Source organism: Nycticebus coucang, chromosome 17 (assembly GCF_027406575.1).
Source record: "Nycticebus coucang isolate mNycCou1 chromosome 17, mNycCou1.pri, whole genome shotgun sequence".
Taxonomy (NCBI): Eukaryota; Metazoa; Chordata; class Mammalia; order Primates; family Lorisidae; genus Nycticebus; species Nycticebus coucang.
Window position 1 is genome coordinate 29,726,899 of NC_069796.1, and position 25,886 is coordinate 29,752,784.

Genomic DNA, 25,886 nt, shown 5'->3' on the forward strand with positions numbered 1-25,886 from the left:
AATGGCAACATATTGAATATTTATAGCTAATGGGAAAAAAATGAATGACAGCAATGTAATAAATAAGGGGTATGGGAAAGAAATTGGGAGTATTCTGTTATAAGGTACTTCTTCTACCTGTTAAGCAGTATAGAGTTATTAAATGCAAAATTAGATTATGCCTATAGCTATAGCACCCTGAACACATCTGATCTTGTATGAGAGTATACTTAGATTAATTATAAATACATATTGCAAAACTCTAGGAGAAACATGAAAAAACGGTGTTTTAAAGAAATATAATTGACATACTAAAAGAGGAGAGAAAAAAAGAAGCATATAAAATGCTTAAAATCAGAGAAGGGAGAAATATAAAAGAAAAATAAAAACATAAAAAACAAATGAAACAAATAGGGAACAGTTACATACACGGTATATATTAATCCAACTATATCAACAATCACTTTAAATGTGAGTTGTCTAAATATACAAATTAAAAGGTAGAGACCCAACATTATGTTGCTTATAAGAAAGTAAAGGTATGAAAAAGATATACCATGTTAATACTATCAAAAGAAAGCTAGAGAAGCTATATTAATTTCAGTCAGAGCACAGGTCAGAAAACTGAAAATTATCAGAGATCAAGAGGGGCACTAAAGATAAGGGACCAATTTTACAAGATGACATAAAAATTCCTAATGTGGGCTTGGCACCTGTAGCTCAAGTGGCTAAGGCAGCAGCTACATTCACCAGAGGCGGCAGCCCAGGCCTGCCAAGCAACAATGACAACTACGACCAAAAAATATCCAGGTGTTATGGTGGGTGCCTGTAGTCTCAGCTACTTGGGAGGCTGAGGCAAGAGAATCGCTTAACCAGAGGAGTTGGAGGTTGCTGTGAGCTGTGATGCCACAGCACTCTACCCAGGGCAACAGCTTGAGGCTCTATCTCAAAAAAAAAAAAAAATTCTTAATGTGTGTTCACTTAACAAAAGAGCATCAAAATACGTGGGGCAAAAAACTGATAGAGCTGAGATGCAAGAAGAAATAAACAAATCCATTATTATAGTTAAAAATTTAAATACCTCTCTATTAGTAAATCACATATCCAGCAGGCAGAAAATCACTAAGGATACAGTTAAGTTGAATAATATCATCAACTAACTGACATTTATACAACTTCATCTAACATTATAAAACTCATTCTTGTCAAACTAACATGGAACATTCACCAAAATATACCACATTCTGGACAATGAAATAACCTTCACAGATTTAGAATAATAGAAATCATACAATGTATATTCTCTGCTCTGGAACTAGAATCAATTAAGAAAAAGATAGCTGGAAAATTCCAAAATACTTACAGATGAAACAACACAACTCTAAATAACATGTGGGCAAAGAAGACACCTCAAGAAAAATTAAAAATATTTTAAACTAAATGTAAATTTAGTGAATGCAGCAAAAGCATTCAGTGCTTAAGGGAATATGTATAACATTGAATACATATATCTGGAAAGAACAAACTTCTAACGTCAGTAATCTCAGCTTCAATCTTAAGAAACTCAAGAAAGAACAACATAAAACTAAAGCAAGCAAGAGATAAGAAATAATAAAAACCAGAGCAGAAATCACTGAAAATTGAAAATAAAATGAATAATGAAAATCAAAAAAACCAAAAGTTGTTTCTTTGAAAACATCAACAAAATTAATAAACCTTTATCCAGGAAACCAAATAAATAAATAAATAAATAAAAGACACAAATGATCAACTATCAGAAATAAAAGAGGGATCATCACTACTGACACTGAACTTTAAAGGATAGTTAAAAAATAATATAAACAACTCTCTGCCCACAAAGTTGATACCTTAGATAAAACGGACCAGTTCTTTGAAAAACACAAACTACCAAACTCACAAAGAAGAAACATAATTTGAATAGCCCTACACAAATCAATTTAAAAGAAACATGAATGATAAACAGATTTGGCAAAATGTCAAAATACGATACAAATGACTGAAGTTGGGGAAGGACTGTTGTAGGTTATATATACCATATAGAAGACAGTCATGCCCCTAATATCAGCCATTCTACTAAGTACCTTACATACAGTATCTCATTCAATCCTTACAACAATCTATTAGATTATTAATAAATTGAATTTACATATTTTAAACTAAAGAACTAGAGGTCAAAAAGGCTAATGGACTCACCCAGAGTAGTAAATGGCAGGGCCAGGGTTAGAATAGCTCTGTATGTTGGATTCTAAACTCTTAGTTCTCCCCTTTTGTGCTATACTACTTTTTCAGTGTAAAGAATACAAGACTGAGAGGATGAAGCAGGGCTAAACAAAATCTCTTCAAGGGAGACACACAATCTTCATTTACTATTATTTCCAACATAAGATCATTTACAATATGTTTGTCCGCCCTATAGTTGAAGGACAGGTACAGTAGTTGTTAGGACTTCAGGCACAAGGTTTTGTTGAACTAAAAATTACTGGCAGAAGAAAAACTAACAACTGTGGCATATCTAGAGAAAAGGATCAATCAACAGAGCCACTTGAAACATCAAGTTTGTGCTCCTTATACCCATATATCTTTGCATTTCATTATTAAAGAACACCTGATTATCACAATTGGTTAAGTGACACTTAACTAGTTCACACATCTAGGAGAGCCCAAGAGCTCTGCTGGAACAAGGGTCTCTTCTAGTCATATCTGCTTATCAAATGGTCCAGTACTGAAACCATACTACTGATGGTTTCCCTGGGGTGCCTGTAGCCCAAGCACATTAGAGATTTAATAATATAGGAACCAATGACCTACTGAAGTACACCCTTATTTGACTATAGAACAAAGAAATTGAAATAAAGTTTATTAGAACAAGTTAAAAGAACGAAATAAATTTTTCCTGTGTACACTCTGAAATAACTCTATATTACAAAAAGCTGGGGAATAGGTACCTGAATTCATTTAGGGCATCAACTATTCGATTATATGCCAAGCTCCTCTGACTGGCATCAGCTGATCTCCGACTCATTTTCATAGCCTTGAAAACAATCATGAAATAGTTAATTCTCATACTAATCGTAGGCAAAATAATGGACAAAAAAAGAAAGAAAGGAAAAGTTACAAATTTACACAATCGTCTACCATCATATTTATCTACAAAGAAATAAAAAAGGAATATATTTACAGTGGTCATTAATGATTGAACAAAATTCAAACTTTTAAGCTGTTAAATCTCTTACTTGAACTGTCAAACCACTGAATGTCAAGACACAAAGAAACTTATGTTGACAGTTTCTAGATTACAAAAAACTTTTTTGCATCCCCCACAGAACAAGACATAATGGTTAACTCAATAACAGCTTATAGTTTTATATTTCATAGATAATGCTTTGGTTAACTTTTTTTTTAATCTAAAGATTCTACAGAAAAATATCTCAAGTTATTAGTAATATTTGCTTTCTCAAAAATTTATTTAGCCAAGGTTGAAAAGCTTTGATCTAGACAAAAGGGATCAAGATTAGGACATGGAAGTCAAAAAGAACTATATCTGTAATCTTCCAGATGTTTTCAAAGAGAACTATGTATTCTTTATGTAATTATAAAGCAAATAAACATTTTTAAAAAATTTATATAAGAGAAAATCTCAAGAAATCTTCAGGTCAGAAATCATGTTCCTGGACATCCAAAAGCTTCATAATGTGAAAGGAAAATTTACTTCACTTTATTCAAGATTTATAAAAATGTGAATATTCTTTTTTAGAACTGTGAGTAGCGTTCTTCTTTAATTTTATAAAATAGTCCATTATAGATCTCAAAAGGAAGCAGACTTTAAAATAACTGCCAAAGTGTTCAGAAACAAAATCCATACCTTTTATTTAAAACAAAAAAAGTGCACAGTTTGAAAAGTGGCTCTAGAAGATAACTTCTTTGGGTGGTCCAGTACTTACTATATTTTAGGATTAATTAATTACTACAGAACTTTCATTCATTTATGTAAAAGCATCCATTCATTTTCATCTTTCAGCTTTAGTGAAAAATGGGATACTAAACTTGGAACAAATATCCAGACAACTCTAAGCACTAACAATGTACACCTTACGTTACAGAATAGTCAAAGCATTAAAACGTGGAAACACTTAAAAAGTAACCTTTAGTAAGTTCTATGATGCCTATTTCAAGTTTTACACAAAGCCTTAAACATTTTCTCAAATAACTCAAAATGTCATTTCAGCCACAGCTAAATACTCTGTGTGATGACTTCTGGCAATATAGACTACAAAATGGAACAGCAAGCAGTCAGTGGAAGAAAATTTAACTAACTTAAAGTGTGAATGAAAACATCCTGAAAATGGCCTTTACTCATTTGTTCAGCAAAAAAGTAAAGTAAAGTAAAGTAAATTAACTTGCCAAAATCTGTCACTCTTTGACAGATTTAATGGGAATAACTAACATCTGTGTTTTCTCTAGTGGCAGATGACCCTCAGGCACTCTAAGTTACTGAAATGCATCCTCTACTTTCCAAACCATTCCGGTTGGTTTACCCACCTCTAGCCTCTTATTTTAACCTCTTTTAAACATACTAGAAAATTTAGAAATTTTTTTCCTAAAGTATAATCTGAAAACAGCCTTAAAAACAATCAAAACTCCCTAGCAAGCATTCTAGATTCTTCATCATTGAGTCCCCATTAGCTTCGCTAGTTGTACCACTCACTACTTCTCTTCATCTTTCCCTTATACATATTGTCACAGAGATTAAGAACTCTGGGAATTCTTAAGTTCAATTTCTGGGAATCTCCTCTGAAAAACAATATGGAAAATTCACCATAATGTTAACATTAGGGTAGCAATAACTATGAAAAAGTGAAATGGCCTACTAAGAAAATTATTACTTAAATTGAAGAAATCCACTAAAATATATTTAAGAACCATTTATAATAACACGAGTTTTTAAAATAGGTACATAATTTTAAAATATGTGCACAGTACAATCCTTATCAAGTGGAAGTACAACATACATGAAAAAGGCCAAATAAATAAGCCTTTCTGCATGAAAGTGGTTACCTTTGGGTGGCAAAAACATCAATTTTCTTATTATTCTGCCATATCCAATTTTCAGAGTATGTTTTAAAAAATCCTACACATCTTTCAAGATGCAGTTCAAATAAACCTTCTTTCCAATAAGAAGTCATTTTTCGTTCCTCTGAACTACTAAAAAACTTTGCCCATGCTTCTTTTCAGCTATTCTTAGGTTCTATTGCACATTTCACAATTTTCTTCCTTTAACCATTTGTATTATATAAACTATCAGCAGCATTTGACGATTACTCCCTCTTTCTTGAAATGCTTTATTCACTTGGCACCCTCAAAAAAATACTCTCTTTTGTTTTTGCTACTAATTGAATGACCAATTATTTTCCATCTCCTCTACTGATTCCTTCTCACTTTATCAAACTCTAAGTCTTAAAATGCTCTGTATCTCAGGCCTAGGATTTCCTCTTCTCTCTTCCCTATTTCAGTCAGTTTCATGGCTTTAAATGCCATCCATACACTGATGACCTTTCCCCTAAACGCTACACTTGAATGTTCAGGAGGTAAATTAAAAAAACTCCAACTTCCTCCATCAAATCTGTTCCATCTACGTTTCTTCCACTTCAATATTGGCAACTCCATCCTTCTAACTACTTGGATGAAAAATCTTACAGTCAACCTCAAATTTTCTTTCTTTCAAACTCTAATTAAATCCATTATGTAATTACACTGGCTCTGTTTCAAAATATACCTAGAATCTAACCACTTCTCACCCAATCCATCACTAAATTGGTGGAATATTTACCATCTTTCACCTGGATTATTCCAATATCCTCCTAATTAGTCCCTTTGCTCCTATAAATCTATTTTCCCCAATTACTAAGAATGATCCTCATAAATAATGTTATTTCGCCACTCAAAGCCCTCCAAAGTTCTCCTATTTCTTAAAAGTAAATGTGAATGTTCTTACAATGTTATCCTATAAAGCCTTACATGATCTGGTCTCACTCAACCAAGCCACTTTTGGCCTCCTTAATGTTGCTTACCGATAAAGCTCACTCCTGCCATAGTGTCTGTGCCCCTGTCAGGAACATCTTCCAGATAGTTATACCTCACTTCCCCTCAATATCTCTGGACTATGTTATTTTACTGGGGCGTGGGGGTGGGGGCAGGTCTTCTTGACTAGCCTATGAAAATAAGTAATGCCTCCTTCCAGCATTCTTTATGTTTCTTTTCCTATTTTTTTCTCCATGGCACTTACCACATAAAATATATGCACAGAAGGCCAAAAAAGGTATATACATTTTAAGAAAGGAAAAATTGTGTTAAGATTATAATACTCAATATATACCAATAGTGTTTATTGCCTTGTATCTCTTATAATTCCAGAAGTCAAATATGACTTCAGTATTACAATTTTAATACATTTTTTTCCTTTCTTAAAATGTGTATATGTATTTTTGGCATGCTCTGTATATGCATTTGTATATTTGCTATCCCATGAGGTCAGAAGTGTTTTTATCCACAAACTTCTCTTTAGTTGGTAGAATGCTATCTACCATAGTTTAGGCCCTCAAGTATTCACTTAAAGAATAAATGGAATGATTTTAGATCCTTATTATTAAACAATAAACTCCTTAAAAAGAATTAATCTGGGCGGCGCCTGTGGCTCAGTGAGTAGGGCGCCGGTCCCATATGCCGGAGGTGGCGGGTTCAAACCCAGCCCCGGCCAAAAACCACAAAAAAAAAAAAAAAGAATTAATCTATTTGCATCTCCCAGAGCACTTTATAGGGTACCTGCATAGTATCTATTAGTTTTCTTGCCAAATAAACATAATGCTTAATCATAATAAACCTAATGCTTAATCAGGGAAATAAAATTCAAAAAAAGATATAAATATATAACCATGCTTACCTGTTCTATTGCACTCTTTAATTTGTTCATGTGGCTTTCAAAGAGAGGAAAATGTGAAAAAAAGAATTCATTAAATTTGTTATTTTCATCTTCATCTTTGGATAAGGAAAAGATTACCCCAATTGCAATCTTCTTTTTCCTCACAATTCCTGGGTTAGGGCCACAGTTTTCATCTGACAGATTAAAGCTTTCTTCTATAGACCTTAAAAATAAATGTTTTTTTTTTTTAATTTAAAAAAAGTAAAAATAATTCACATTCAATCTTCCTGCTAATTAAATGTAGGCAAGCTAAGGGACATCTACTTTTTTATCAAATAAAGTCTAAGTTTTCATATCGATTATGTATCTTTTTGAGAAATCTACTATAAGGAGCTACTATTAGCCATAAAAAGGCTATTGTATCATGCTTATATTTTCTTAAGTTTTACTAGAGAGACAGATTGAAAACATTTTTGTCCAATTAGAAGTCAATAATCCCAATTTATAATCAGCCTAAAATGTCTAAATTTTGAGGTTTATAGATGAGTCTGGTACAATCTCTTCAATGTTCTAGTATTTATTTGTCTTTCCTTTTGATTCTAGGAGTAAAGTAAAAGATGAAGGAATAAAGGGAATGAATAAAGGAGAAAACAAGAAGTTTCATTACCTATGACTATATTTAATGTAGATTAAAAAAAATCTTTCAAGAATGGATTAACTTGCCAAAATAGAAAAACAATGAATTATCAAAATATGGCACAAATAGATCAAAGACTGCAACAGAATAAAACACAGGGTAAAATCTTCATGACATTGTATTTGGAAATGTTTTCTTGGACATAACATTACAACCCATGAAATGGGAGGTAATATTTACAAATATTATCTCATAAGGAATTAATATGCAAAATATATGGAGAATTTCTACAACTCACCAACAAAGCAAATAACCCAATTAAAAATGGGCAAAGGATATGAACATTTTTCCAAATAAGATATATAAAGAGACAATAAATACATGAAAAGATGCTCAACATCTCTAATTATTACGGAAATGCTTATCAAAATTCCAATGAGAAACCACTTCATATCAAGATGGCAATTATAAAACTAACTGTTGGCGAGGATGTGGAGAAACTGTAACCCTTGTGCATTGCTGGTAGGAATGTAAAATGGTACAGCCACAGTGGAAAACAATGTCAGCTCCTCACAAAATTAAAAATATAGTTACTGTAAGATCCAGCAATTCCGCTTCTGAGTATATACCCAAAAGAACTGAAAGGAGAAACTTGGACAGTTGCACACCACCTACATAAATAGCCACATTCTCCACAATAGCTAAAAGGTGTGTGTAACCTAGATTGTCCACTGACAGATGCATGGATAAAATGGAATATTATTTTGACATAAAAAAGGAATGGATTTCTGACATGCACAGATAAACCTCAAAACACTTTGCTAAGTGAAATAAGGCAGACACAAAAGGAAAAGTACTATATGATTCCACTTATACAAGATACCTAGAGTAGTCAAATTCATAGAGACAGAAAACAGAATGGTGGTTGCCAGAGGCAAGGGAGGGAAGAATTGGGAGTTACTGTTTAATATATACAGAATTTCAGATGGGGAAGATAAGAAAGTTTTGGAGTTGCATGATGATGGTTGTACAATGTGAAGGTCCTTAATGCCACTAAAATGTACACTTAAAAGTGGTTAAAAAGGTAAATCATATATAACTTAGAGCAATAAAAAAATGTAATGATTAAACAATTTTTCAGTTCCAGACTTTAAAATACAAGTATAGGCTCTAAAAAACTCATAAAATTGTGTTTAAGGAACTAGCTAATCTTCTGAGTTTAAAGTTCCAACTTACCATCTTGGAAATACCCCATTTTCCAAACTTGTTGTTTGGCTGCGTCGCCAACGTCGCTGGTAGCTGCTGGCACAACTTCGGGTAAGTGAGGAGTTTGGGGAGGGAAACGGAGTGATAAGCAAGCTGCTGAGAGATGCTGTTAAGTCAGAGGAATAACAAGCATAATGTATAAGTCAATAATCACTAAGCATGAAGGACAAATTTCTTTTTCTTTCTTTCTTTTGAGACAGAGTCTCACTATGTTGCCCTCAGTAGAGTACCGTGGAGTCACAGGTCACAGTAACCTCAAACTCTTGGGCTTAAGCGATTCTCTTGTCTCACCTTCCCAAGCAGATGGGACTACAGGCACCTGCCACAATGCCCAGCTATTTTTCTGTTGCAGTTGTCATTGTTGCTTAGCTGTCCTGGGCTGGGTTCCAACCCACCAGCCTCAGTGTATGTGTCTGACGCCATAACCACTGTGCTATGAGTGCTGAGCCAGAAATTTCTTTTTAACACATTTAAGAGAGGTTTAAAATTTTTCACATTGCTTCATAAGCCTCTAAAATTTCCATTACAAAATGACATCATTCTTGGAGAAAGATCTCAGAGGGAGGAAAATAATCACATATATTTTTGTGTGTCAGCAAGAAATTCTGAGATAGGGTGGCGCCAGTGGCTCAGTGGGTAGGGCGCCGGCCCCATATACCACGGGTGGCAGCCAAACTGCAACAAAAAATAGCCAGGCATTGTGGCGGGCGCCTATAGTCCCAGCTACTTAGGAGGCTGAGATAAGAGAATCGCCTAAGCCCAGGTGTTGGAGGTTGCTGTGAGATGTGATGCCAGGGCACTCTACCCAGGGTGATAAAGTGAGACTCTTTCTCTAAAAAAAAAAAAAGAAAAATAAATCTGAGACAATCCCCTTTTGGCATTCATTCCTCTGCTACTCCCACACCCAGAAGGAAAAAGGCATTACTGCATTGGCTACCAGAGTGTCCCTGAATTTATCTAAACCCTTTTAATCCTTAAAGGAAATAGGGTGCTATTCAAATTTAATGAATAATTAGATTTTAAGAACAAAAGCTATCTTGGAAAGAGTCTGAATGGCACTTAAAGAGGTCATTTACAAGTACAGGTAGTCCCCAAGTTACTAACATCCAACTCATGTACAACCCACATTTATGAATGGAATCTATTACAGTAAGTTCCCAAGTTACAAACACCTAATGTTTGACTTGCACTTACAAATGCAGGCTATTATAGGTATTAGGTAAATGTACCTGTTTCAACCTACATACAAATTCAACTTAAAAACAAACCAATCTCATTTGTAACCCAGGAACTGCCGGTATTAGATCATCATCTGTGCATAGGCAGTCATGCCTACTTTTAATAATAAGAAACATGGTTATAGCTACTAAGCATCAAAAAAAAAAAGAAGAAGAAGAAGACCCTATAGATTGCTCTCTGGAACATTCTAAGGTGACAGAGACATTCGAAAAGACTACACTCTACTTATTACTGCTGCAATTCCTCGCACAGACTGTTTCCTTCCTAAAACCCTTCTCTTTAGTCCCTGAGATCTGTTCATTGTCTGAAGTATTAAGAGCTACAAATGCCTATTTTACATTGCACTACATGTCTTCCCCTTTTCCACACAGTATCTAAGAGGACAAGACTTGCCATTAAGGACTTGCTTTTGTTTGACAACATTGTAGATTTCTGTCTTTCTCCTTATAATCATCACACACTCAAAATTTATAAACAGGGAAGTATTATCATTATTTATAAAAAGGTACATGCCAGATAATAAATTATTTTGGACACCAAAACTAAAAACTGAGACTCTATCATTCTGACAAATTCAGTGATAGAGGGTAAAGCTTTATATGCCATGCAAGTGTAGATTACCATTGAATCCATTCTAAACTACTTTCTCATAGGACCACATTTTATCAGTTAGTATTGTAAAACTTTATAGTATAAAACTGGGTTGTGTATTATTATTTTTTAAGACAAGAGTCTCCTTTGTTACCCTGGGTAGAGTGTTGTGATATCATTGTAGCTCACGGCAACCTCAAACTATTGAGCTCAAGCTATCCCCATCCTCAGCCTCCTGAGTAGCTGGGACTATAGACATGCACCACCATGCCCGGGTAGTTATTTTCTATTTTAGTAAAGATGGGGTCTCATTCTTGCTCAGGCTGGTGTCTTAACTCATGAGATCAAGCACTCCACCTGCCTCGGCCTCCCAGAGTGCTAGGATTACAGGCATGAGCCACCATGCCCAGCCCTCTAGATTCTTTAAAACAAAAATAAACTCAATTAGAAAAGAAGAATAAAATTATTTGAAAAATAAAGACTCTTTATTAAAGTAGTGGTTTTCAATCCTAGCTGTTCTTCAGAATCAAACGTTCTTTTTTTTGTTGTTGTTTTTTCATTTTGTTTTCTCAGATGCCTAAGCCCTTCTCTAGGATAAATAAGAATCTTGGGAAGCAGAGTTCAGGCATCTAAAAAATTTTTTTGAACTTTTCCTTGTTATTCCAATGTACACCTAGGTATTATAATAAATGGTGAGGTTAGACTTTCCATTTACTCAAAACTGAGTCAAAATCCAGACAGCACAGCCATATAATGTGACAATACGGCAGGTAACATAGTGAACTGTGTTTCTCACATTTAACAGTAATTCAAGACTCCTCTTTTAGTTTATGCTGATTTCTAGGCCATGACTTTGCCTATGAAACTCCTATTTATTTCTCAAGGCACAACTCAAACATCATCCCTGTGTAAAGCACTGCTGGCACCCTTGCCCCTTACTCAGGCTAAGTCAGATGTCCTTTCTATGGACCCCTCTACACAAGTCTATTACTTCTATGTCTCTATGCTCCTAAAGGGGACAATCTGAACTCTGAGCTTACTTTTTTTGTGTTAATCTCTAGCATGTTTCAATAAATGTCAGATGTATTAACATAAATTTTCAAAGAGTCCATATTTGAAAAAATACATGTAACATCAGTTCAAATTGCTTTTCTGGATAAGAGACCATCTGACAAACTCTAGTTAGCAGTAAGCAAATATAAGCAAATTTGGTTTTTCTAGTATGGTTTCTAATCAGTCTCCTAAGCAATACCTTTTTTCTTATGCTGGCTAAACCAAAGAAACATTCCACCAGGCATACGTAATAGTAAGTATGAAAATTTAAAAGACTTCACTCTACTCTTTTCACAGTTTCTTATAAGGCTAATATCAATATGAACAAATTGTATACTTAGAATTGAATAATAAAGGCAAAGACAAAAAAAGAAAATGCCAGCTAACAGCAATCTCATTAAAAACAACAACAACAACTAAATAAATACATGAACCTGACATTACCAGATCGTGCTATGCCACTGTCTCTGTCCTCATTCAACTCTCTTCCAGGCATGTCCATTGGGTTGCTGTGAACTGTGAATCAAGACACAACTGTCAGTTATAAAATATATTGCTATTGAGGTGGATGTTGCTCCTTTTAAATAGCAAATGAAATCATGCTCATCTCATTGCATTCCCTTATTTTTTTCCAAATAGCATGACACCAACCCAACACCAAGAGCTATTACTCAGTTGAACAAGCTTTCGGACCTATCTAAAGATCTGACATTCAGCAAAAAAAATTAATGGCATAATATCTGAAGAAGCAAGAGTGACTAAAAGTCATTATTTTAAAAGCATATTCAATGGCATAGAAATTTACAATATACTATTAAATAGAAAAAGCAAGCTACTGAATAATATGGATGGTTGCTGGGGCTAAGTGATGGTTCACTTTACTGATTCTGCCTATTTCAATGTGTGTTTCAAAATTGATAAAGAATTTGAATAGTGTGATTCTAATATTGTTTTATTATTATTTTGCAGTTTATGGCCGGGGCTGGGTTTGAACCCGCCACCTCTGGCATATGGGGCAGGCGCCCTACTCCTCTGAGCCACAGGCGCTGCCGATTCTAATACTGTTTTAAAAACAAAAAAGCCAGTATTTCTGATACAAGATAGCTATTAGTATTTTTGTTTTTTGCCTATTCTTAATATTTTCCAAATTTTCTAAACTATGCATTGTTCACATATAATATTTACAGGGAAATAAATATTAATTAAAACAAGGAAGGCTAAACTGATACCAATCTGAGAACAATGACAAGTAAATTCATTCACATTCTGATAACTTCCAGTAGAAGGTTATGAAGTTGGGTAACCTACTGAAGTATGTGAAAACATGGAATATGATTAGTGTCCTATGTGAAAACATACTCTATAATAATTTAATGATACAAACATATATGCTCATATATGACTTTCATAAGCATGAAAACATACTCTACAATAATCATTTAATGATACAAATATACTCATATATGCTGTTCATATAAGCATGAAAATATATTCTCTAATAATCAGTTTGATGACACAAACAAATACACTCATATATGCCTTTTCTAGAGCATTATAATGACGCTTGTTCATCTAAATCTTAGCTCCAAGAAAAATTGTTCTTATGGAACAGTGTAGATCAGAAATTTTACAGTAATTACAAGATAGTATATTTTCTTCAATTGGTGAACTATGGTACAAAAGCTACTCAGCCATGGAAACAAGACAGTGCCACATTAAAAATCCAAGTGATATTATAAGAAATAATGTTCATAGTAAATTCTGGTTTAGGATTCTAAAGTTAAAATCACTGACATAATCAGATAAATGACAAACTGAAATTTCATGAAAATACCAATTCAATTCTACTGATAATTCAGTTTCTGGAAATTTTAAGAACATATTCAGTACAAAGGAATTAAGTTTTCTTAACTGCAACTTCCCCAACTGCATTCATTTACTTTCTTGTTTCCACAGCTTAACTACAGATTCTAGCCGCTAGGGCACACCAACTAGTCTACCCACACAGCACATCGCAAACCTGCAAAGAAAGAGGCGCTCCTGATCAGGCGGAGCGGACCCTGCTCAGAGAATGCCCGCCTGGGGCTGCAGAACTGTGAAAGACCTACATGGCAAAAACGTAAAATACACATGAAAGAGGACTGTTAGAGAAGCCACAATGCGTCAGGAAAAAAAGGTGAGCTAAGGCAGCACAAGAGCAGACCAACAGATATGGATGAAAACTTTTAAATTAATAATAATTCAAACTGGCTTCCTTTTTAGAAATAGGATGGGTCCTCCTTTGGTTTATGTCAAAACAATTTCATGTCTATTTACTAATAAATCCACATATAATTAATAGAAATAAGCTTCTGCTATATAAGATAAAAATTATTTTAAATGTTCAATCATTTCTAATCTAAAACAATGTTTTTAAGATTCAGAAAAGCACTGTAATGTCATTTATATAATTTAGCATTTGCCAAATAAGTTCATCTAAAACTCAGTTTTAAGATTACAGTATTCTCCTGCAATTGCATTAAGGAGAAAATCACTGAAGCACTTAGCACACAACATATAACAAGGAGCAAAAATAGAAAAATGATCTTACTGACAAATTAAAATCTGTTTTTGCTAACTTAGTGATAAGTTACAAAGTATTAAAAGAAACAGGGTTCTTAAACCAAGAGTCAGCCACTACAGAAACAGGAAAACCAGTGCAGCCCAACAGGTCCACACTCCTAGCTATCCAAAAGAAGTGGGGGCCACACACTTGACCAAGAGAAGGTAAGAACAATCTGAGGGGGCATGGAAGCAAGCAGCGAGGTTACCTGTTAGTTCGATTTGATAAAGATAGTCTAAATAGCCATGTAGGGTTTTCCTAGGAATAGAATGGGGAGGGACTTTCTGTTTTAAAAAGTGACAATGTATTTTTCAAATTGCTAATAATAGGTATTATCTTTCTGTTACAAGAATTTCTGTAACAAGAATGCATGTGTTACAATCCTTTCATGTCTCAGTGGTCAGCTTTTTCTTCAATTTTCTCTAGCTTATGACCCTAGAGATTTTCAAAATTTATCTGCTTCTTTAAACCCATTCCCTACCCACCTCTTCCTTCCTCTCGGCATATGACTTTGTTTCCCATAGTATGCATACACATAGAGGAATTTATCACACTGGGATCTTCTTTTTCCTACCACCCCCTCCAAACTTACACAATTTCTCACCCCTCCTTGCATCCTTCCTGCCTAAGCATTAATAACAGATGTTATTCAAGGTGTACTAGGACTTAGTAAAAATCCTGAAAGGTCTTTTTCTCCCTTCCAAAGTTAACTCTAAGACCTCTCACTCTCCTTCAAAAACCAATTATACCCTCTACCTTTAATTATACCCTCTATCTTTAATTTCATCCTCTTTATAACTTCCTTCTTCCACCAACATTTAAACATAGTCAAATCTCTCCCACCTTTCCTCCACACAGCTAATCCTGCAGTTCTCAAAATGTGGCCCATAAATAATGAGACTCTTCCAGGGGCCTGCGAAGTTCTCCATTTTCCAACTGTGAGTCAGGAGTTTCTTGACACACCTCAACCAAAATAACGTATCACAAAAGACTGAATACAAAAGCAGATGTGAGAATCTAGCTCTTTTCTTGTAAGGCAGGCATTAAGGAGACTTGCAAAAATGTAAAACAACGCCACTCTTCTATAAAATTATTTGCAGCTTTGGAGAATAGTTATTTGACAAAACATGTTATTTATGTCAACATGAAAGGGGCAATTAGTGTTATTTTTAAATTATTAAATAGATGATTTTAAAAGTGTTTTAATTCCAAATACAATATCTATCAATAAATGTAACCCACATAAGTTCTTTGCAATGGTCGATAATTTCTAAGCATGTAATTTCTATTCTCCCCGCTAAAACTGTCCGCCTAGGCCACCAAAAATTTTCCTGTTACTTAATGCAGTCCGTACTATCTTATATTACCTAATAGTAGTATTTGATGTTGACTATACAGAGTATTACATTGTAAACTTTACTCCCTCAGTTCCCACAATAAAACACTCAACAGTTTGGTTTTTCAGTCTCCTTTGTATGCTGCTTCTCCTACCCATTCTTTAAAGCAAGCATTTCCCAGGGTTCCTTCTTCAACCATCTTTCCTTCTAACTGTTAACATTTCCTAGGTCATCTCATCCATTCCTATGCTTTTAATTATCTTTATGTGCTGAGGATTCTCAAATCTATGGTAGGTACAGCTCATTGCCCAACAAAAAGTTCTGCTGCTCTTTCCAAATTATGAAGTAGTCTCTTAGGAAGCAGCTGCCTGGCCAAAGACCATATTTCTCAAATCTTCTTAAATGTAGGTGGGGACATATAATTAGCTCCCCTCAATGGAATACGAACAAAAGTGATGTGTGTCACTTTCAGACTGAGGTAGTCATAAAGAAGACATGCCTTCTCCCACACTATTCCCTTTCCATTGGCTTGATGCAGCTAAGCACAACCTTAGAAACCCACATGTTGAAGATGACAGAACACAAAGCAAAGGAGATTGAGGCTCTAAAACACTGCTTAGAGAAAAACTATTCACCAGTGAGGAACAATCTTTTGTATTTTATATGAGGGAAACAAAACTTCTATTGCTTTAAAATTTTTTTTTTTTTTGAGACAGAGTCTCACTTTGTCGCCCTTGGTAGAATGCCCTGGCATCACAACTCACAGCAACCTCAAACTCTTGGGCTCAAGCAATTCTCTTGCCTCAGCCTCCCAAGTACCTGGGACTACAGGCACTGGCCACTATGCCTAGCTATTTTTAGAGACGAGGTCTTGCTCTAGCTCAGGCTGGTCTTGAACCCATAAGCTCAGGCAATCCACCCGCCTCGGCCTCCCAGAGTGGTAGGATTATAGGCATGAGCCACAGCACCTGGCCAGTATTGTTTTTAAATTATTAAATGTTCATCGGTTTTTATGTTAAAGCAGCACTACTACAAAATCTATGTAACAATCTATGATGAATATCTTCACTTGGCTATTTTACTTCTGAACATACCTAAACCTAAAATCATCAAATCAAATTTCTTCTGTTCCTCTTAGTGAATGACACCAACATCCATGAAATTTCACAAACAGCAAAGTGCCAGCCTCAATACAGGTCTTTTTTCCACATCTCTTCTATCTCATTAGTTAATCCTTCCATTCTATTTTCCCTTAATGAATTTCTCAGCAACTTTCTACACTGACACAATCTTACTCTAGGTCACCACTGTCTTCCACTTGGGACTACTATGAGCAGCCTTTTATTACAGGCCTTTTCTCAATCCTACTTGCTCACTTGAAACCATTCCCACTGCAGTTAAGATATCTTTTTGCATTGTGGCGGGCGCCTGTGGTCCCAGCTACTCGGGAGGCTGAGGCAGGAGAATCACCTAAGCCCAGGAGTTGGAGGTTGCTGTGAGCTGTGTGACGCCACGGCACTCTACCGAGGGCAATAAAGTGAAACTCTGTCTCTACAAAAAAAAAAAAAAAAAAAAAGATATCTTTTTGCAGATACAAATCTGATCTGACCATGTTGTTATATTCTGAAAACCCCTCTATGGTGGCCTTGAGAATATACCTCAAAGATCTACAACTACAAAAAGTGTAATTGACCAAGAACTCCAACTGCTATGTTCTGAAATCTTTTGTCAAATTTGTGCAAGGTCATATAAATGAATAGGTTACTCCTAGCCAATAATATACTAAGGCAGAACCACGATGGGGGTGAACATGGGACACTTCTGACAACCAATTTTGACTCAGACTTTCCAAATACCTTGCCAAACTTTCTTGAACTATATGGCAGGGTGAGACACATACCCTCAATCTTCTAATCCCTTTTTCCTTTATTAAGAGTAAGACCTGCATCACAGTAAAATATGTCTATCAAAATCTCACAGATCTCTCTTCATTTTCTTTCACACAGTTATCATGTCTTGGCACTTGTCAAAAACAGGTGGAGGACCCAAACTAAATACACCTCACTGGTGTCTAACTGACAAAGTATAAATTCAAATTCCTCATAGTGCCCCCCAGTGCCCTTTGTAATCTAGCTCTTGCGCATTTCTTTTTTTCTTTCATTTCCTTTATGCTCATAATCTGTGCTCCATCCTCACTGATTTATTCACTTTCTTTCCATACTGTATGATCAATTGCTCTTACGTCTGTGTACATACTACTGCTTCTTCCTAGAACATTTCTTTCCCCAATCATCTGGCTAAACCTTCAAGCTTAGACCTCACATCTTCAAAGAAGCTTCCTTAATTCTGCAGCACAGAATTAGGTGCTCCTCTTCATTTTTACTATACATTGCTTTTAACCCTGTCCAAGAACTGCCAGTATACAGTAATTCTCATATTACTTTTCTGACTCCCACTAATTATAAACCCATTGAGTGCGGTACTGTATCTGGTTCACTACTTTAACCTCAAGGCCTAATAGAGTGCTTAGCATATTACAGGTGCTTGGTAAGTACTTACGGATCAATTGATTAGAAATTTAAAGAAATTAAAAGAGATAGTACTCAAATATCCTTGATTCATATTTAAGAGTGTACAAGTAAAAGCTACTCATTATGTAAAGTCTATAGTTAGTTAAATGATTTTCTACACTATATTAAAATAGAGAAGATGACTATATCTAGGTTCTTTAGTGCAATTTATCTTTATAAGTGTCAATGGATTTGTACTGTTAAAAGGAAGAGCTTTTAATAAGCCCCCGAGTTTTGAAAATTATCGTATTATAAAGAAAAAGGATTCTTTGTCCAATTTTTACTCTATTAAAATCAGTGAAGTAATCAAGTGAGTTAAGAAAAAGCAGAATTTTTTTTTACACACATTATAAAGTACATGCCTAACACTGTGACTGATCCACAGTAGAAGGTGTTTGATAAATAACTGCTCATTTGAATAGATACATATTTTAAAAACAACAAAATGCTATACCATTCAAATTAAAAGAAAAAACTTTCTACTAATACATAGAACTAATAAATATTTATTAAAATTAACTACAAAGAAAAGTTATTACTAAACTGGAAATGAGAAAAATATTCACATTATTCTAATTGCTGTTCACTTCCTGGGATACTATAGTCTGCTATGCACTAGAAATGCTGTAAGCAGCAATTTAGTTGAACCTTCTAGAACATCTGACCAGAAACTGTAGAAAACAGTTTACCACTTTAAAATGTTGACCTGAAATAACAATGATGATTAGCCAGTCAACTTACTAAATAAGCTGTAATGCTAATAAATCTTTTAAGGAACATCAAATTTGATTATCTACACAGCTAAATTATAGTTCGCAAAAATGTGTACCATTTTAAAATAACTTTTATGGTTATGGAAGAAAGACTGGAAAAATTGTAATATAGTCTTCCTTAGCTGAAATAATCAAAAATACTAGTTGGACTTTTCACATTAATGACAGCACCTTTCAAAGATGCATCAAATTTAAAAACAATGAAGACAAATTAGATATACCCTCAGCAGTACTCTTTTTTCAGATATAAAATATTATTTTCAAATATATAAAAAAAGTTTCCCAAATATTAGTAATATATTCTACATAATTATATTTAAATGGCTTTTCCACTCATACTATAGTAAATTCTGTGGTATTGTAACAGTTATTCATTATTTTAAAAAGCTTCAAATTCTTATTTTTTTAACTTATAAAATCAAAGGAACAATTTACCTATATTACCAAGTAGTCCATTAATAACTGTGTTATTATCAGCCTTTAATGTATTATTGTCCTGATTGATAAATTCAAGACTGTCTTGTAGCCTATGGAGGGGGAGAAAAAAATAAATTAATTCCAAATACATTTTATAGTTTAGTGGCAAAACTCTTTTGTATTCTAATGAAATTTTAAGTATAAAACATTTTTTCCCAATTAATACTATGAACTAAATCATAGACTGGCAAACTATAACCTGAGTACTAAATCTGGCCTGCTATTTCCTTTTGTAAATAAAATTTTACAGAACACAGCCATGCCTATTCATTTATGTACTATGTAGGGCTGCTTTGATACTGCAATCGCAGAGTTGAGAAATTGCCGGACAGTCTAATTCACAAAGCCAGAAATAGTTACTAACAGGCCATTTAAAGAAGAAAGCTGCTGATCCTGATCTAAATTACAGGCAAGATTTCCTCTCATATAGTTTTTTGTTTGTTTGTTTTCAGACAGTCTCACCCTGTTGCCCAGGCTAGAGTGTCATGGCATTAACCACTCACTTGCTAGCAACCTCACATACCTGGATTCAAGCAATCCTCTGCCCGGAACCTCCCTAGTAGCTCGGACTACAGGCACCTGCCACATGCCCAGCTAATTTTTCTATTTTTAGTAGGGACAAGATCTTGCTCTTGCTTAGCCTGGACTCGAACTCCTGAGCTCAAGGGATCCTCCTAACTCACCCTCCCAAAGTGTTAGGATTATAAGCTTCATATTTTGGATCCAAAAGTATTTTCTAAACATCAGAAAGAGGGAAAAAGAAAGAGGAGGAAGAGAAGCATCATCAACCAAATATCCAAAATTAACTTTAGTTATTTAACACATTAAAAGTGAGCTCTATTACTTCTTTTAGTGAATCTTTCAGGATAACAAAAATAAAATCACTTTATGGTTTTAGTGCAAAGTATCCTTTCTAGAAATTTTAAGAATTATTAGTTAGAAAAATTAAAAAAAAAAAAGAATTATTAGTTAAAACTTAGAAAAGATGAAGAAACTGAGATGATTACAGCTAAAAATCAGTGATTCCAATATGGGATCTCTAATTTCTACTTCAGCATTAAACTTTTAAAAATTAGTATTTTGGGTATCCAGATTTTTTTAAGTATCCATAATATTTTAAAGAACATCTCCCCTTTCCTTTCTTCCTAAAAGAAAATAAAAATAACTATAGGTATTAGAAATTTACCTAATAAAACTCAGAAAAGAAGTTAAAGGCATTAACAATTAATGGAGGCTCAAGAGAATTTCTGTAGTCCTAGAGTAGGTTCCTTGTTGCCTCCTACTATTTGACCTTGGGTTACTCTGATGGACTCTGGCTAGCCACTGAGCCCTGTTTTGATATGGCACCTGCAAAATCCATTTCTGGGGTTTACTACTACCTAACCCTAGCCCCAGTACTTAACCAGGCTCTGGCATGTGGTCCATGACCCAGAAACCAGGCTTGCCCTTGTTTCAACTTCACTATTTTAGTCTTGACATTAACAGCAATATTCCTGTGGCTGTTATTAAATATATATTATATTTAACACAACATATATGATACCATATGGCTAACCTAGACCACTCCGGTAGGCAGGGTTAATTCTGCAATAATCTGAAAACCAAAGAGCAAAACCCAGGAGATATCGAGGATGGCACTACAAAACTGAAAATCAGCAATGTCAAACTGTAATAAAATGAAAGTGCATTCAATGCTCTACTTTCAGATACAGCTTCTAACAGCAAAGACACAGAAACCACATCTGCAGTTTCTCACCTAAACTCAATTTTAAGAACAAAATTTGGCTTCTAGAAACTTTCAAACTTAAGGGAAAGTAGAAAATCTGAATGTGTGCTGCAATTCTAAAAGCAGTGTGTTAGTTTTCACATTTTACACATCTAAAATAATTCATTTTTTCCATGTATCCATAAGTACTTACGTATTGAGACTTCCACAGATACTGCTGCCAGTCCGTGCAGTAAATACTTTGCTGAGCATGAGCTGTGGAGGGGAACTATGGTTGAAAAGAGAAGATCAGAGGGAGATCAAAACTAAAACATAATGACCGTTTTGATTTATTATGAATAAAATTTGTAAATCACAGAGATTTCTCGGCATAGTTTCAAGAGCAATGAAGCAGCACTAAAACCATTACAGAACAGCATAACCTGAGGATCTAACATGCTTAATCTGAGGAAAGATCACATGAAATTCTCTCATCTTCAAAAAAATTGAATAAAAATTAATTCATTTAAAAAAAAAATCAGTAAATTCCTCACCGAATCTGATGAATTTTTAAGGTGGATCCTTTGTAGCTCATTGCTACTGAGCCAAACATCATCTCTCCAAGCATATTGGCATCAGAAGAGCACCGAGAACCCTGAACAATAACCATATATTAATAAAAATGGCAGAAATTAAAACTTTATCAGTATTTCATATGCAGTAGAACCTCTGTAAGTTGATTTCCCCAAGTGGCTGTAACAAGCTGGTCAACATACAGAGGTGATCAGCATAGGACCTAGGCCTACTGTACTGATACATACATATGGGGGCATGTCCACTCTCCAAAAATTAGTTAACTTAAGGAGGTGATCAACTACAGAGGTTCTACTGTACTAATTTTTATTAAAAACTCCTTTGCTACAGTTATTCTGCATTGAAGGTTTTAATTCTACATTGTATACACTGTTTTGCATCTGACTTTTTTTTTTTTTTTTTTGAAGACAACAGTCTCACTCTGTCATCCTGGGTAGAGTGCTGTGGCATCATCGTAGTTCATAGTAACCTCAAAATTTTGGGCTCAAGTGATTCTCCTGCCTCAGCCTCCCAAGTAGTTGGGACTACAGGCATCCACTGCGATGCCTAGCTAGTTTTCTTTTTTCTTTCTTATTTTTTCTCTGTTTTTAATAGAAAGTATTTTTAATGGAAGGAAGGAGGAAAGAGAAGGACAGAGGGAGGGGTAAAAATATTTGCAAATCACATATCTGATAAGAGGTTAATCTCCAAAATACACAAGAAACTCCTAGAATTCTATAGTAAAAAACTAATAATGCAATGAAGAAGCTGAACAGACAATTCTCCAAAGACATTTTGCAGCCTAATTAGAGGATAGGAGATTTAGAGTCATTTCTATATTTAGAAGAGTTAAACTCTTGGAGTACTAGTTTCCAGAACTATTCATTCAAATGCATTTGACAAAATCATTTGCCTGATCAATGAGATATAAACAAAAGTACACTACAGATGAGGATGCCATCTATTTGTGACCACAAGGAAACAAATAGACATTAACTCTAAGTAGAAAGGTAAGGGAATCTTGTTCTCTGAGGACATCTTGAAGCCCATTTGTCATACCTAGATGGCATACATAACAGACTTCCTATGTCAGGAAAGTAATACCTAATTTGTTTACTTTAGAGAGTATCCCAATGTAATGGGTTTTTTGTTATTGTTGTTTCCAGGAGTTATTTTGAGACAAAGTTTCATTATGTTCTCAATGTTGGTCTCAAACTCTTGAGCTCCCAAGGCTCAAGTAATCCTTCTGCTTCAGCCTCCTGAGGAGCTGGGATTATAGTTATATGCCACCACACATGCAATTTCTCAATTCTTAACTGATGTAATTAAACAGTTAATGAGGAGGATAACCCAAATAACAATCTAAGATTGTAAATGAGGATTATTCACAAACTTTATTAATCTCTTCCATCAGAAGGAATGTATGAGGACATCTAACATCTTAATTTTAGTAATTTCAGACTCCTTTCACATATGCTGTCCTACTGATAAGGTACATGTAAAAGGATCAATTTCTATCAAAATACAATATCATTACAAGTAATCAAAAAGTACAAAATTTTATTTTGGTATTGCTAAATGTAAAATATTTGTAATTTATGCCAATTTAGATGATACAAATTTACATCAGATGACAAGTTCTTGGCATGAAACCAAACACTGATCTTATACAAATATATATAATAAACTTATAGTTCTTATATAGTTGCAGATTTATTTAATTCTCTGTTTTGAAAGAGTCACATTACTTTTGAAAAATAAAACTGTGCCATTTCTGATTATGTATACTTCCAATCATACTTTAATTTCATGATACAACTGAACTGTATTAGTGTATTTATCTTCATACTTCAACATAAAAAGTATATAAGAAATTATTCTGATAGCCCAATAAATCTGAATTGGGAAACAAAAGGAGAAAATACTAAATACTTATGCTACCTATGTCCATAGCACTCTGTACTTTGCCTATCCTAAGATTTATCAAAGATCATAAACTTACTTGATTATCTGTCCCTCCAGCTTCAATGAAAGATTTAGGAAGAAAAGAATTAATCACTACTATATCTTTAGTCCCTAGGATGGTGCTCAAAAATACTTATAAATGTATGAATTCATAAATGACCTTAATGATCTTACCTGGTACTTAGGGCACTGGTCTTTTATATCAGAAGATGAAGTCATAGAACTATCCAAAGAGGAAGAACTGTCTCCTCCAGGTTTCAGTTGGCAGCATTTCCCAAAGACTTTAACCTGAGCATCACTACAGAGTTTCTGAAACAGAGATAATATTCCCAAGCGTATTTTAACAGATTTTTAACTATATCAAATTTAATCATAGTATAAAACTTTAGGGAAACTAAGCTGAAATAACTCAAAATAATAACCTTACTATAATAACTTGAAACTGTAAATAATTTAAAACATTAATTCATTTAAATACAGTAACTCCATTATAAGCTAATATAAATAAACCTTATTATGAAAAATTAACCTTTTCTGGGGAGAAATTTAGAAAGCAAAGGTGAAATGCAAATGAGATTTTTATATTTTACTATATACACATAGACATATATGTCTAGCCTTTTGAAACAAAAATGTATTCACAAGTACTTAAATTTTTAATAAGAGGTAAGCTTAAGACAAGAAGACTGCGCAGGCTAGTATGGAAGATATATTTCTTTCTTTTTTTTTTTTTTTCATTCCTCTTCTCTCCTCTGCCTCCCCAACAGCTCCTCTATAGATTTCACGGCTTACAACTACCAAAACTACAATCCATCAAGGTCTTTAACACTCCTAGAAGTATTCCAGCACTTTATCATAGTTGTTAGTAGGTCTATTCTTCCATGTAACAGACCTCAGGTAGGCTTATAGAAGAACAAACTTAACTAAAATCACAATATTCTTGAAGACTAATTGTTTTATAGTGCCACCATCACCAAAGGCATTGTTTAAAAAGAACATTTAGCAATACTCAAATTATCTCTAACCAAAAATGTAACCTAAGAAGAGCTCCAGAACTAGAAATGAATTCAAAACCTGAATCCTTTTGTCAAACAACAAAAAGTTTTGCGTTTGCTTTTTTTTTTTTTTTTTTTGAGACAGAGTCTTACTCTGTTACACTGGGTAGAGTGCTATGTTATCTAGCTCACAGCAACCTCAAACTCTTGGGCTCAGGTGATCCCTTTGCCTCAGCCTCCCAAGTAACTGGGACTACAGGCACCAGCATGATGCCCAGCTAGTTTTTTTATTTTTTATTTTTAGTAGAGATGGAGTCTTGCTTTTTTGCTCAGGCTGGTCTTGAACTCCTGAGCTCAAGCAATCCACCCACTTCGCCTTCCAGAGTGCTAGGATTACAGGTGTGACCCAGCTTTATAAGACATTATTTGGACATGCAAAGTACTTTCACTTCTAAAACAAAACCAAGGTATTTATATATAGTTCAGCAAGAGGATGTCTATGTTAGTTACCTATTTTTAATTGCACACAAATTTAATGGCCACCTTGTATAGTTCATTATATATGCAATTTAAATGTAATAAAATATACAGCTTCCTCATTTCCTCCTAAACACATTAAATACACTCTACATACATGTTTGCTTTGCATGGAAATACAAAAATGATTTGCTTATCCTTATAAAGTATGGTCATATTCTTCACAGATAATTCCTTGGTCATCCAAATACAGATATGGATCAGTATCTAAAATACTGCTTTCCCACCTTCTCCATATGAAAGGTACTCAATAAAGTGAATTATGATCATTTGTCATCTTTATAAGAAAACTGCCACGTCTCTTATATACTTAATGGTACTTCAACAGTATTTTTACAATAGCCATTTTTTTAATGATAATATAAGCTTCAAAGTGAATAAGTATTACTAATATGATTTAGATTTAATTAAATATACTCAAATTTATGAAGTAAGCCCAAATATGACTATCTTCTACTCTTCCTTACAACTTTCAAATGAAATCTTTTGAAACAATTTTAAAATTCAGAAGCAAGCTTATAATAAACTGTGTAAGAAATTTGCTTCTGTTTCTAAGTGAGAAAATGTTCATTTCTTTTTGATAAAGGGAATAGTGTAAAGCAATTTGGTAAACCTCATATTCTAAAGGTTGGCTTTCCATTTATAATTAA

The 25,886-nt window shown here is 34.2% G+C and overlaps 1 protein-coding gene across 2 annotated transcripts in view; it reads right to left on the bottom strand.

Annotated features, from left to right (window-relative positions):
- FNIP1 (folliculin interacting protein 1) overlaps positions 1 to 25,886 on the bottom strand; it is a 155,595-nt gene that overhangs the window by 37,945 nt on the left and 91,764 nt on the right. Inside the window, exons 3-11 of one of the 2 annotated variants that reach the window (XM_053566304.1) lie at positions 23,879 to 24,013; positions 21,721 to 21,821; positions 21,381 to 21,455; positions 19,420 to 19,511; positions 13,723 to 13,806; positions 12,147 to 12,218; positions 8,790 to 8,925; positions 6,938 to 7,139; positions 2,946 to 3,031 (exon numbers count right to left, since the gene is read on the bottom strand). In XM_053566304.1, the coding sequence (XP_053422279.1) occupies positions 2,946 to 3,031; positions 6,938 to 7,139; positions 8,790 to 8,925; positions 12,147 to 12,218; positions 13,723 to 13,806; positions 19,420 to 19,511; positions 21,381 to 21,455; positions 21,721 to 21,821; positions 23,879 to 24,013 (983 nt within the window). The remainder of the gene's footprint in view (positions 1 to 2,945; positions 3,032 to 6,937; positions 7,140 to 8,789; positions 8,926 to 12,146; positions 12,219 to 13,722; positions 13,807 to 19,419; positions 19,512 to 21,380; positions 21,456 to 21,720; positions 21,822 to 23,878; positions 24,014 to 25,886) is intronic. The other variant, XM_053566305.1, reaches the window with a different exon arrangement.